Source organism: Eschrichtius robustus, chromosome 1 (assembly GCF_028021215.1).
Source record: "Eschrichtius robustus isolate mEscRob2 chromosome 1, mEscRob2.pri, whole genome shotgun sequence".
In the NCBI taxonomy this organism is placed as follows: domain Eukaryota; kingdom Metazoa; phylum Chordata; class Mammalia; order Artiodactyla; family Eschrichtiidae; genus Eschrichtius; species Eschrichtius robustus.
Window position 1 is genome coordinate 135,093,847 of NC_090824.1, and position 13,013 is coordinate 135,106,859.

The following is a 13,013-nucleotide window of genomic DNA, read 5'->3' on the forward strand; positions in this document are numbered from 1 at the left end:
TCCACCACCCCTAAAAGAAGCCCTGCACCTTCCATTCTCCCTGCCCCTATCCCCTGTCATCCACTAATCTACTTTCTGTCTCTCCAGATTTGCATGTTCTAGACATTTCATATAAATGGAAGCATACAACATGTAGCCTTTTGTGTCTGGCTTCTTTCACTTAGCATGATGTTTTCAAGGCTCATCTATGTTATAACATATAATACAAGTTATTTTTTAAGTAAAAAATAAGTCAGTACAGGAATGATTGGATGCCAAATTCCTCATCTTCCTATATAGACAGGGTTGCTCCAGCTGACTTCAGCTCCTTCCTTGCAGTAGCCTGAAACTCTTGGTGAGTGGGAGCTATCCACTCCTGCCAGAAAGCACAGTGCATGAATGGCAGTTCCTGGCCACTGCACAATGTTTCAGGAGGAAAGGTGGGCTGTGGTCACAGTGCATCTCTCCTCAGTCCCTTAGACAGAATAGCTCCTGACTATGTGGGTCCAGCCTCTGCCCCGACTTGGCACCACTACTCTGCCATCCCAGATGGAGAGGGATGATCTCAATGTTGAAATCTGGGCAACAGTCGGCTTATGGGGCCTGATAATCAAACACTTTGTTCTCCATCTGTGACCAGTTCTGGGTTCTAATAGGGGTGCAGGACCTGAACCGGGCATGGCTACTGAGGAGGAGACCATGACTTCTGAGCTGAGAACCTTTCCCCTCCCCCACACCATGACCAGAGTCCACCTGTTGGACCTGAGCATCTAACGCTGTGAGACCCAAGTGAGTCTGCCTCCCATCCTCCAAGGAGGGCCCCACGCAGATATCCCCAGGACCTGGTAACCTTTCCCAGCACCCACTCCCCCACCCACCCAGCCCCCTCTGGCTCTGGGCTTCACCCTCCTGTATGTATCTGTCTGGTAGAGACCTGATCACAATGAATTGGGTGATGTTTTAATGAGTTAGGTCCCCCAACTAGCTTGGGAAGCTCTTGAAGGAACCGTGTTTTATTCACTTTATCTCCCCCAGTGCCTGGTCCAGAGAATGTTCTTCATCAATGTGTGATCAGTTAGAGAAGGAGGAGGGCAGTGAAGTGATAGAGTCTTGTGCCCCAGCCAGACTGTGAGCTGCCTGAGAGCAGCAGCTTCCCCTCTCCACCGCCTCCTCCTCCCCTTCGTCCTCCCACAGTAAAACCCAACACGAGATCGGGCTCAGAGTGGGCACATAGATGAGTGATGGCTTCACTCAAGATTTTAAAACTCTCCACCTATATGACTTTTGGATAATATCTTTATTTAGCTCAGGTAGATGCTTCCCACACATTTCTGGATACTTGGGTTAGAATTTTCTCCATAGCACTCAATAAACAGTTCTTAAGCTCTCATATATGGTAAACGCAAACATACAAGTACAATACAGGCTAAAATAAAAAGGCCCTTGCATACAAACATTTTTAAAAGACGTTTTAACACAGGGCATAGGGAAAGGAGACCCAGTAGAAGGTGATTGAATTACTACCCCTTCCCTCCGGACCTGGTCCTGGTGCCTGGATTTGGGCACTCCCTCTGCTCTCTGCTCCTCTTAGACACAAGTCCCCAGCCCATCCTGGACAGGAACAGGGACCTTGCAAGGCCAGGAGGCAGACCTGTTCCTGCCTGCAGAGAGGAAGGCGATCTCCCAGGCACAGTGTCCCAGACCCTAGTGGTCAGATCGCTCAGCCTTGTATAAGCGGGGAGACCACCCCTGTGTCAGTATCCTGGACTGCCTTTCCCTTTCACTCTTTTTTTTTTCCCTAATAAATTTATATATTTATTTATTTTTGGCTACATTGGGTCTTCGTTGCTGCGCGCAGGCTTTCTTTAGTTATGGCGAGTGGGGGCTACTCTTCGTTGCGGTGCGTGGGCTTCTCATTGTGGTGGCTTCTCTTGTTGCGAGCACGGGCTCTAGGCATGGGGGCTTCAGTAGTTGTGGCTCGTGGGCTCTAGAGCGTAGGCTCAGTAGTTGTGGCACACGGGCTTAGTTGCTCCGTGGCATGTGTGATCTTCCTGGACCAGGGATCGAACCCATGTCCCCTGCATTGGCAGGCGGATTCTTAACCACTGCGCCACCAGGTAAGTCCCTCCCCTTCACTCTTGACGCCTCCCAATTGTCAAAGAGATTGGACAGGCCCTGGTGTTGCCTGCTCTAAATGTTTCTCAAGCCAGTCAGCCTGAACAGAGAGCCAACCAGCTGGTGAGCCCAGGGGCTTCCAGAGAGCTCTTTAGAGGTTTCCAGAGGCCTGAGGACCTCCTATCCCTTCCAGGCCTCCTAGCTTAAGCACAGCTTCGGAAGCACAGCTCCATCAGCTCCTGTGTGGCCCCTGCTGTGTCCACTGTCTGTGGTCAGTGCGCAGAAGGACAAGTCCACGGTAGGCGGCAGGTATAATCTCTCAGGTTTGCCCACAGCTCAGACAGCAAAAAATCAGCCAGACAGTATCTGTGCGTTTAGGCCAAAGTTTAGATCCCCTGGGTCAGCCCCCTGGCCTGGCTGCCCAGACAGGCCAGTAGAGAGTCTAGGCTGCAGGGCTCTCCGTCCCCTAAGAGCGCATGTGCGCCTGGAAGTGCTCACAGTGGGCATGCTTCATGGTCAGCCCATACACGGGGGTCATGTCCACCTTCACACCCGGGGTCACACGGAATTCCACCTGCTGCAGGAGGATGGCCAGGAAGAGAAAGACCTCCCAGCGGGCAATGGTCTCACCGATGCACTTCCGCTTGCCCAAACCGAAAAGAATCACTTTCTCACTGAGTGCTTTGTTGATGGTGCCATCGGCGGTGAGAAACCGTTCTGGCCAGAAGGCAGATGGATCATCCCACAGCTTCCTGTAATTGGAGAGAGGCAGCTGAAGTAGCAGCTTGGGGGCTCAGGACCATCAGGTGGGTTGAGCCCCAGCTCAAAAGAATAGGGTTTAGGCAAGAAGCCCAGGGACAGGAGAGTCTGAAGCTCAGGAGAGAGTGAAGCTTCCCCTGCCCCCCTCTCAACTTACTCGTCATGGTTGATCTGCCACTGGTTCACAAAGACACAACGCCCCTTGGGGATGTAAAAGCCATTCAGACTTGTGTCTCTTGTGGTACTGGGGAGGGGGGAAACTCAGTTAGGCTCAGGGCCACAAGGAGATCCCCCTGCCTCCCGTACCGTGTCCCTCCCACCACCCTGATCAGGTACATGAACTGGAGTAAGGCCCAGCATCAGACAGCAGCGGACCCGTGGAGCCTCACCTGTGGGGGATGGTGAAGGGAATGAAAGAGGAATGTCGGAAAGTCTCCAGAATGAACGCCTCCAAGTAGGGCAGCTGGGGTCTGTCAGAGAGCCGGGGCTGCCTTGCGCTGCCAATCACTGTGTCTGCAGAACACAAAGGACCAGACAGATGAAGGGGCCACTCAGACCCTGGTTGGACCTCCCGCCTTGAGCACACTGAAGGAAGCCACCACCTACCCAGCTCCTCCTGAATCTTTTTCTGCACGCTGGGGCTTGTCACCAGGTACATGAGGCTCCAGGAGATGGCAGTTGTGACTGTGTCAAACCCTGGCCAGGGGAGAATAGAGGGCAAAGTTAGGCGGTTGGTGGGTCAGGACAGCTGGGAAGAGGAAGGGCACAATGAGTTAGCTCATACCAGCTCCAAAGAGGTCCATGACGACATTAACGATCTTCTCATCTGACAACTGGATATTGGCATTCTCGTCCAGTCTCTTGCCCTGACAGTGCTCAATCAGGCTGTCTGTGATGTCCCGGATACGGCCCTGGGTAGGGAAGGCCCACGGGTGAGCAAGATCCCAAACCCAGACTTGCCTCTCATCCAGGCCTGGTCCCTTCCCAACTAGCATCTTCGTTCCGGAGGTGACTGCCCCACGCCCGAGGCTACCATTGCAGCTTCTCTTGCCTCTCCAAGGCTGTCTCCTGACTCAGGATACTTGCAGCCCCAACTCGAGGGACACCTGACACAGAGTCCAGTACCATTATCATCTGGACATGCCCTTTACCCTTTTCTCTCCCATAAGGCCGGAAGACCAGCTCTTTAACTCTTCCTGGTCCCCACAATAACTGACCTAGGGTCCTGCACGGACTGGCTATTCAGTAAATATTGCTGTCTGATGGAAAGATAGAAGGGCTGGTCAAGAAAAAGTTCTATCTCCCTGCCAAGGATGGCGTCTCCTCCACTACTGGCTTCAAAATCCCAGGGTGAAGGCCCGCGAGAGCCTGCCAAACCCTAGGCTGCTCCAGTTATCTCTGACCTCCTGACCCCTGACCCTACCCACTCCCTACCACTCATCTGCCCTTCCCCAGCCTGTACCTTCTCAAACGTTTTATAGTGTTCCTTGAGCATCTTCTGCATGAAAATGTAGAACCTCTGATTCAAGTCCTTGAAGTCATCCAGGGCAGTGTTGGGCAGGTAACGGAGGATGGGGATGAAGTCGGCTGGGTTCCCAGAGGCAGCCACCTCCCCGAACTCATTACTCAGGCCGACTACGCTGAGCAGCTCTTGGCTCTCATGGTCATAGCGTCGGCCAAAGCACATGGCACAGATGACATTGGCCACTGACACCACTACATACCTGTAGGGGTCAAAGCGCCCAGACCCTGCCATCAGCTCCTGGAACTTGCCGATGAGGTACTCGGCCTCCTTGCTCACGTGCTCTTCCAGGTAACAGGAGGACGAGGAAGCCGGGTCTGAGGCAATGGAAAAACTCTTCAGGGCATTCTGGGCCAGGCGTCGCCGGGCAGCCCACACTGGTCCAGAGTCTGGGTTGAAGGTCATACTCTGGCCATCAGCGACTAAGGTGAAGCTGTAGAGGTCAGGCCGGCCCTTGAAATCATCGCCCTGCCGCACCAAGGCCTGCCGGATGGTGTCCAGGCCGCTGAGCACCAGCACGGGTGTGCAGCCAATGCGGATCTGCAGCACATCTCCATAGCGCTGGCTCAGCCGCGACAGGGCCAAGTGTGGGCTCTTCCCCAAGGTCAGCACATGCCCGATCAGGGGCCAGCTCCAGGGCCCTGGTGGACTCTTCAGGCCTTTAGGGACCCGAGGCTGCCAGGCCTTGACCACCCAGAATACCAGGCAGAAGGTGGCAGAGGCCAGGAGAAGCTCTGTGGCCGAGATGGGGATGGAGAGTCCAAACACAGAGAACATGATCAGTGTAGAGATTCCAAGGTGGCTGCTGAGAGGTGGGATAGGAGGGAAAGATCAAGACATCAGATGGGGAGCTGGCAGGAGCCAGTGTCCTAAAGTGTCAGCACACTGGTCAAAGAAAGGGAAAACCTTATCCAGAACTGTTCACTGGACATGAAGGGGAAGAGGAGGTAGGAGAAGCTGTTTGTTGAGCTGCCACTATGTGCCAAGAATTTTAGTCATTCTTCATTCAGTCCTGGCCACAGTGTATGTGGTAGGCTGCAGTGAGGCTCAGAGAAGGTACGTAACTTGCCCAAGGTCACACAGCCAGGAAGTATAGGATCCAAATCCCAATCCAAATTTGCCTAATTCCAGAACACTTTCTCTTAACTGCTGCACCAATCTAAACATCAGCCTGTGATTTCCATAGAGCACATTTCCATAGAGCATATTATTTACTTCATATTTTTCTAAAATCAGCTTTAAATCCACCCACTTAGCATCATTCCAAACCATAATATCTGTGTGAAAGTACAGGGGTTTTTTCCCCTAACATATATTAAAATAAACACACAATCGATGTGTATCACCCAATTCCCCTTGAGTACTACCCACCCAACTAGGGAAAACGCTATCAGAGAGCAACGGATCATCCACTCCTTCAGATTTCACATTTGGGGAAACTCACCTCCAGAGGAGGCACTGACTTGGCTAAAGGCACCCAACACTCAGACAGAGCCAGGACTCAGACCTCTTAGGGAAAGTTCCTTGGGAAGTTTCCAGCTCCTGTCATAGGTACCTCCCTTGGAAGAGTGGTCAGATCAATCGATGAAAAGGGATTTTCCCAGAACCCTCAGTTCTCTATTGCTCAAACCCAGGGTCTAGGGAATCCTGCCAGACTCTGGGACAGGGTGGGGACGGGGACAGGGGACTGCCCCCTTACTTACTGTCTAAGCCACTCTGCCCTCATCCCCAGCTCTCTGAGTTCAACTGACCCACGGTTTAAAAGCAGCTGGAGGCCAGCTAGATTTAGGCTCCAGGTCACAGAATTCCAGGCCAGGGTTTTCATTGGGCTCAATTCTCAATGAATGAATAGTCTGGGCCTCCCCCATTTGCCAGTCACTAGAGAGCTGTGAATAAATGGAAGGTTCCCACCAGGCAAAGGCTGCAAGAAAACTCTAGACTGGAATCTGGGAAACTAGGAATGGAGCTGAGTTTAACAGAGGCTGAGACAATACTTTCTCTCTAGGTTCGGTCTAGAAAGGGTGTGCAAATTCATGGACTACTCTCTTTGAGGCATGGGGCTCTGACTGGGACATCTTACTGGTGCCCTGGACTGGTGGTCAGGACACCCAGTGTTCCAGGCTCTATGATGTGGCCTTGGATTAGTCGGTGCATTTTACCCTTCTCGGCTCCAGTCACATCACCTGAGAGAGGGAGTGCGACATGACCTCTGATTCAGGGTGCCCAGCTGATCTCAGAGAAGAGAAAACCCAGATCTGACCCGGGGAAACTCACAGTCTGACTAGTGAGGTTTCCCCACAGAAGAGCCAGCCAAGATGGGGAGACTGTATGGTTCCTACCTCAACTACTATAGCCATCTGTCTAGGGAGGCTTCCTGGAGGAGCTGAATCCCAAAGCACACTTTAGTCCCAACACCTTGAGTGAACTGGGGACACTGCTAGGCCTTGGTGTGCCATGGTTTTCCCTTCTGCACACTGGGTGCCCCAAAGACCTCTAGCCTTAGTAAGATGGTAGGAGGCCAATCTTCTAGATCAATTCTCCTTTGATTTGGATATGTTGAAGTTTTGTTGAGAAGGAGGTTGGAGAGTAGATTAGCAAAGTTCCAAGAGCAAAATTACAGTGTGTTAAAGTGTGGGGGGAAAATTAGTCTTATTTTTTCCCTATGTGGGATACAACACTGTGAATTCAATCTTCAACTGAAGGCCCAGCACTTCTCCTAAAACACAGTTCTTTGTTTCTTTCCTTAACAAAGTTTAAGCTAGTGTTAATAAATTAAAAAGAGAAATTGCTTGTCTGTCCACTTCAGCTTTGTTTTATGCCCATTTCATATTATTGTCTGTGTTGTAATTCATACATTTATACCATTTCTGGTGTATAAAATTGGTTGTCTTGTAAATATCTTATAAAGAGTTCAATGGTAAATAAACTATTGTGGCTGTTAATTTTGAAAAAAAAAAAAAAAAAAGATGGTAGGAGGCCAAGAGAGATGTGACTGCTGAATTTTCAGGGTCAAGCTTTCTGCAGCGGGCAGTCTCTCACATTGACTGCCCCCAGCAGAGGACAAAGAAGACAGTCAATGGAACAAGGAAGGCCCCTCGGCAGTGCTCAGGACTCCCACTCAGATCAGCCTCCCATGTTGGGCCAGCACACCTCAGCACTGACAAGCTATGCCTTGGGAGGGAGGCTCCAGCCAGGGGTAGCTTTTAGATAAGTCAGGGTACAGCTAGTAAGAACCCAACCTGCCCCCTCCATCCACCCTGACCACCCAGGAGAAGCCCTCCCTCACACAGCCTGAAGGAGGGCTGCACTGGCTCACCTGTGTCCTTATTCCAGCCTCCCAGGTGACCCTTATGGGGAAGCCCCAAGGCATTCATGGAGTCAGTGGGAGATGGAGCTGGAGCCTGGGTCCTGGAGTCCTGAGAGGGGAACATCTACGTCTAGAGTTCTGGTACTAGCCGTGGGACCTTGGGCAAGTCCTGCCCTTCCTCAGGCTTCAGTTTCCCCACTTAGTGAGGGAGCTGGACTTCCTCCTCACTAGGGACACTCTTAGCCTTTTTTTGAGATGCTAGACCAGGAAGACCTTGATGCATCAAAATTTTCCTTTGGGGGGAGGGAAGGGACAACCCAGAAGCCCCCAGCACTCACCTGCGTCTGTGGGGGGGTACAGAGCTGAGCTGGGAAGAGTGGTCTCTGGAGCCAGGGACCCCCGAAGAAGATCACAGAAGGCTCCAAGGAACTGTCACCTTCTGGGTGAGGGTGAGGGTGAAGGCACTGCCACCTTTATAGGCGGCTTTCGTTTGTGGCCACGCCTCCTGGAGCGCTGGGATGGGGCGGGGTGGGGGGGGCGGGGTGCGGCTGGCGAATGGTCGCTCTAGGATGGAGGGAGGAGTGGGGAGACAGGATGCAAGGGGATAGGTAAGAACCCACTATGGGATGCCTCAACCAAGTGCCGGCACTTAAAGGGGTGAGGGTTAGGGACACCTGGGACCCCCAGTTCCGAGGTACTCCATGGATAGCGCAGAGCCCAGCTGAGAAGGTTTTGGGGAAGTAGTCCCATGATAGTCCGAAAGAGGGTATGGGGGTGCTCTATCCCCGGGCACGGGGACCCCTCTCCCTCATTTTTGCACCCACTGAACTTTGGGAGTGCAATTGCTTCCTCTTCACTACTAGCGGATGGGGACCAGGCAGGCAGGGAGGGGCGGAGCTGCCGGGTGATGACCTCCTAACCCGGGTTATTGAGTCCAGGCTCGCGTGAGAAGCACGACGACCCCAGCCCCGAGGTCACCGGGGCCGGAAGGCCAGAGGCGCCGATGGGCTGGCCCCTTCCCCCAGAGCCCTCCACCCCCACCCCACCCCCACCCCACCCCCACCCCAGAGCCCGGAAGACTAGCAGAAGTCAGCGTTCCCTGACAGAGGGGCGGGAAGGGATGGAGAAAGTGCAGTATCGCCGAGCGCGCACTAGCGGGGACACGTTGAGGCGCCTCTGGGGCCACTTTGGAATGCTGCAAACCAAGGGTACTTCCAGCCAGGACCCACGGGCCCTCGAGGTTCCCAGGGTTGCTAGCGCTTTGGCATGGCAGAGAAATCGGTAGGCGAGTGGATCTCCTGGTGGCCGAGCAAAGGGTTAGAGGGAGACCCTTGGGCGGGCAAGAGAGGGGGCCCAGGGACTAAAGAGGGGGGCGCCCGGCGCACATGCCTCCCCAGGCTAGCGTGCATGTGTCTGGCACATCCCTCCAGGGGGCAGAGGTCACGCCGTCCATCCCGGCCCCACCTGGCTGGGGGCGCGGTGCCCAGGAGTTGCGTGAGAAGGACCCGGAGGCCCGCGCAGCCACCCAGCCGCCCAACTCCCGGACCCGGCTCAGTCCCGGCACAGTCACGCGAGCGCGGGCGGTGGGGGGGGGGATGGGGGGGTGAGGGGTGGGGTGGGGTGGGGGGAGGAGTCGGGAGCGGGGCTCTTAAAGGGCCAGTCTCTAGTGGAGCGTGTGGGTAGAGGTGGAGGGAGAGGAGCCGCCGAACCCTCGTAGGTGCGTGATTGGATGGGGGTGGGGGGGCAGTGCAAAGGGCCTAGGTTTGCGTGCAGAGCTGGGCTTTTGCAAGCAAGCGGGCTCCTGAGTGTGTCCGTATTTTTGGTCCACGCCTGTGGCGGGACATGCAACCCCAACACAGCCCGGGTCGCCTGGCCGGCTGCCTCCGACACTGTCCTCGCCCCTGCCGAGGCTTCCCGATGTAGGGTGTCCAGGCGTATTTGCGTGTTTAGCTCAACGTGTCCCCAACCAACCACATCACCCGCCCTCGCCGCCGCGCTCCCCAACCCTACGAATAGCACTGCCATCCACTGGCCCAGACGAGAAAACGGAGCCTCATTCTGCCCCATCACCTCCCACTGCAGTTGGATGCCACCTCGTGCACTGCACAAATAAATATTTACCAAATGCCTACTATGTGCCAGACACAGTTCTGGATGCTGGCGATTGATATAGAGGTGAACCAAACTGACAACCTCCTGCTTTCCTGTAGCTTATATTCTGAGGCAAGGGGGGTGGGAGGTGGAGACAGAAAACGCAGAGAGTCTCAGAGGGTGAAAAGTGCTATAGAGAAAAATAAGGCAGAGAAGGGGTAGGAATCATGTGGGGTCAGACTGCAATTCAAAAAAAGGCTGGTTGGGGAAGGCATCACTGAGAAAATGACACCCAGCCCAGGCAGGAGGGTGAAATCAAGAATCAAGGCACACGGATATCTGGAAGAAGAGTGCACCTGGCAGAAGGAACAGCAAGTTCAAAAGCCCTGCACAGGCGGGGGGGGGGGGGGGGGGGGGGGGGGGCGGGGGGGGCGGGGTGGTGGGAGCCCTGCCCCAGGTGCAGGGAACACCTCGCTGAGAAACATGGGACTTTCTTTGTGTGAGATAGAGACATTGTGAGGTCTGAGTCAAGGAAGATCACTGGCTACTGTGCTGAGAACAGACTGAAGGGGTAAAGGACACATTTTTCCACTTTGGTATCTGTCCAGCCCCACTGCCACATCCTCATCCAGGCCCCCATCATTGCTCCCTAGAGTACTAACAGCCTCGAAGCCTGGGTACCATCTGCCTTTCAGTCTCTCCAATTCCTTCTCCACCCTGTGGCATCCAAAGTGGTCTTTTCAAAAATGCAAAATCTCATTCCATCACCACCTTGCCCCTTCAGTAACTGCCATCTGAATAGAAACCAGAATCTTTAGCAGAACCTACCAGGAATGCCCACCTCTACTTCTGCAGCTTTTTTTTTTTTTTTTTTTTAATTTATTTATTTTTGGCTGTGTTGGGTCTTCGTTTCTGTGCGAGGGCTTTCTCCAGTTGCGGCAAGCGGGGGCCACTCTTCATCGCGGTGCGCGGGCCTCTCACTATCGTGGCCTCTCTTGTTGCGGAGCACAGGCTCCAGACACACAGGCTCAGTAGTTGTGGCTCACGGACCTAGTTGCTCCGGGGCATGTGAGATCTTCCCAGACCAGGGCTCGAACCCGTGTCCCCTGCATCAGCAGGCAGATTCTCAACCACTGCGCCACCAGGGAATCCCCCACCTCTACTTCTAATCTCCCCTACTTAAAGTCTCAGCTAAAACATCATTTCCTCTGAGAAGACTTCCTGGATCCTTTCCACAGCAAGTTAGATTTCTCCTGGTCTGTTTCCAGCACTATTCCATGGTAATTCTCAGGACATTTGACTCTTGCTAGGACCCCAACCCAACCTGTCACTCCATCCCCCATGCTGTAACACAGAAAACCAGCCTGTGGGAAATTGATCTAATAAGCCAAGTCCTTGCAAGATAAAGGACTTGGTAAAGGAGTTAAATCCAGCTGTATTACGAATGGGGCACATGACCAGGGTCATGTACTTTGAGCCCAAAGTACTGATGATATAATGGTGGAATTTAGGTAACAGAACAAGCAGGAGGCAAGGGAGGTATTGCTGGGCTTCCATTCTGTCCAGCATCCTTCCATTCATTTCACCTTTGCATCTCTGGCTCAGCCTGAGAAACTCCACTGTACCCAAGAGAGGTCTGTCCTTTAATCCCAACTGGGGCTAGAGCCATAGAGGGTGGAAAAAACTTGTGTAGAAGCCATGGCAAGGAAGTGGGAAGCAAGGTACTCCCAAATCCATCACTCTGCTCTGCAGCCCAATCTCTCCCTTGGCACTCAGGGTTCCCACCAATGCCCTAGCTCTAGAGAATCATGGCAGCCTGCTCAACATGGCTGGAAGACCATCTGCTGGGGTTCCTGACCAGGACACAGAAAACCACTTCTCTTGGTAGAAGATGCACTGCTTTTCTCACACTCTCCAAGGGGCTCTTAATCCCAAAGAAATTCGTTAGCTAATTAAGCCAATTCCTCTCCCACTTCTCAGCTGGAGAGACCGATGCCAGAAAGAAGAAGGCCCGAGGACAAATGACAAATCAAAGCAGAGCCCAGAACTCTAGCCCCTTGCTTCCAGGCCAGGGCTCTTCCCACCATGATTTATTGTCCCAGACCAGCAGCAAAGCCCCAGGGGGCCAAAGGTAGACAGGCTCAGACTCTAGGTCAGGGCCCCCCATCTCCCCATCTTCCTGGACAAGAGTCTGGGGCACTGAGGTTATGGGAGGCCCTGCACTTCTCATCACCAAGCCCTGTCTTGGGGAACAGCTCACAAGATAGAAGGGGGCCCTCAGGAGCACCGGGCAGAGAAAGAGGGAGACAGGCAGGAGGTTAGAGGACCTTGACCTGGAGCTGAACAGCCAATTCTGGGTCAAAGTTTGTATGCCTTTGCGTGAGAAGCCCTTTGGCTAGGATTCCCTAGCGATCGATACCAGGAACACAGAGGAAGGGGTGGGCAGTGCAGAAAGGAGAGGGCTCTGGGCTGGAGGGAGAGACAGCTGAGGGTTTTGGCCCAGCAGAGTGACCCAGCTTAGAGTCTTCAGTCAGCACTGCTGAGGGCTACGTGGTAAGGGGATGAGGAGACAACAAGACCCAGAATAAAACCCCTACCCCACAGTGGAAGCAGGAAGCACGCTGAACAGAGCCTATGCTAAATCTGGAAATGCTACAGGAGCTGTGAGAAGGCTGAGGCCCCTGGGGGAGAGCAGAGGACTAGAGAAGGGTCCTGGCATATGAGGAGTACAGGAAGGGCACACCTGGCATAAAGAGGGGCCATAACTTGAACAAAGCATTGGAGTGGGAGGTGGGGGTGAGGCAGTTTGAGAAGGTGGAGTTTGAGTGGATGTGGAGAACTGGGACTTGTCTTCCAATGTGTCCCCACCCCACCAAGCCACCCTCCACCCCACCTGAGATCTGAGCCCTGAGCGCCGTCTCCTCTCCTACCTGTGCCCAGAGAGCCAGAGAGATTTGGTTTGCAGGATCCAAGGCTCAGATGGGGCAGCCCCTGGCTCTCTGGCTCTTGGCTGCTATAGATAGGGTGACGATACTTTCCCAGGATAGTCGTGGACTAAGCCTGTTGTCTTGTCTATTAAAAGTGTCCTCTTTCCTTCTCAAAAGAGTCCTGGCTTGGACAATAAATTATATGGTCACACCAGTGATAGCCGACATGTGAGTGGTTTCATGTGCCCAGCATCCATCCTCTCTTCTTCTTGAAATACCACTTCAATTGTCCTTTGGGGACCACCCCACCCCT

The 13,013-nt window shown here is 53.6% G+C and overlaps 1 protein-coding gene across 2 annotated transcripts; it reads right to left on the reverse strand.

The window, feature by feature from the left end:
* Positions 1-1,266: 1,266 nt before the first annotated feature.
* On the reverse strand, positions 1,267-8,118 carry LOC137771908 (cytochrome P450 1A1). Of its 2 annotated transcripts, none has more exons than XM_068555693.1 (7): positions 8,021-8,118; positions 4,316-5,180; positions 3,638-3,764; positions 3,460-3,549; positions 3,243-3,366; positions 3,011-3,097; positions 1,267-2,846 (listed from the first exon to the last, which is right to left on the reverse strand). In XM_068555693.1, exons 2-7 carry the CDS (start codon positions 5,150-5,152, stop codon positions 2,561-2,563), a joined length of 1,551 nt encoding a protein of 516 aa, XP_068411794.1. In that variant the 5' UTR covers positions 5,153-5,180; positions 8,021-8,118; the 3' UTR covers positions 1,267-2,560. The 2 variants fall into 2 exon arrangements, with proteins under 2 accessions (XP_068411794.1, XP_068411802.1); XM_068555701.1 differs by having other exon boundaries at positions 4,316-5,177; positions 8,021-8,110.
* Between the last annotated feature and the right edge of the window lie 4,895 nt (positions 8,119-13,013).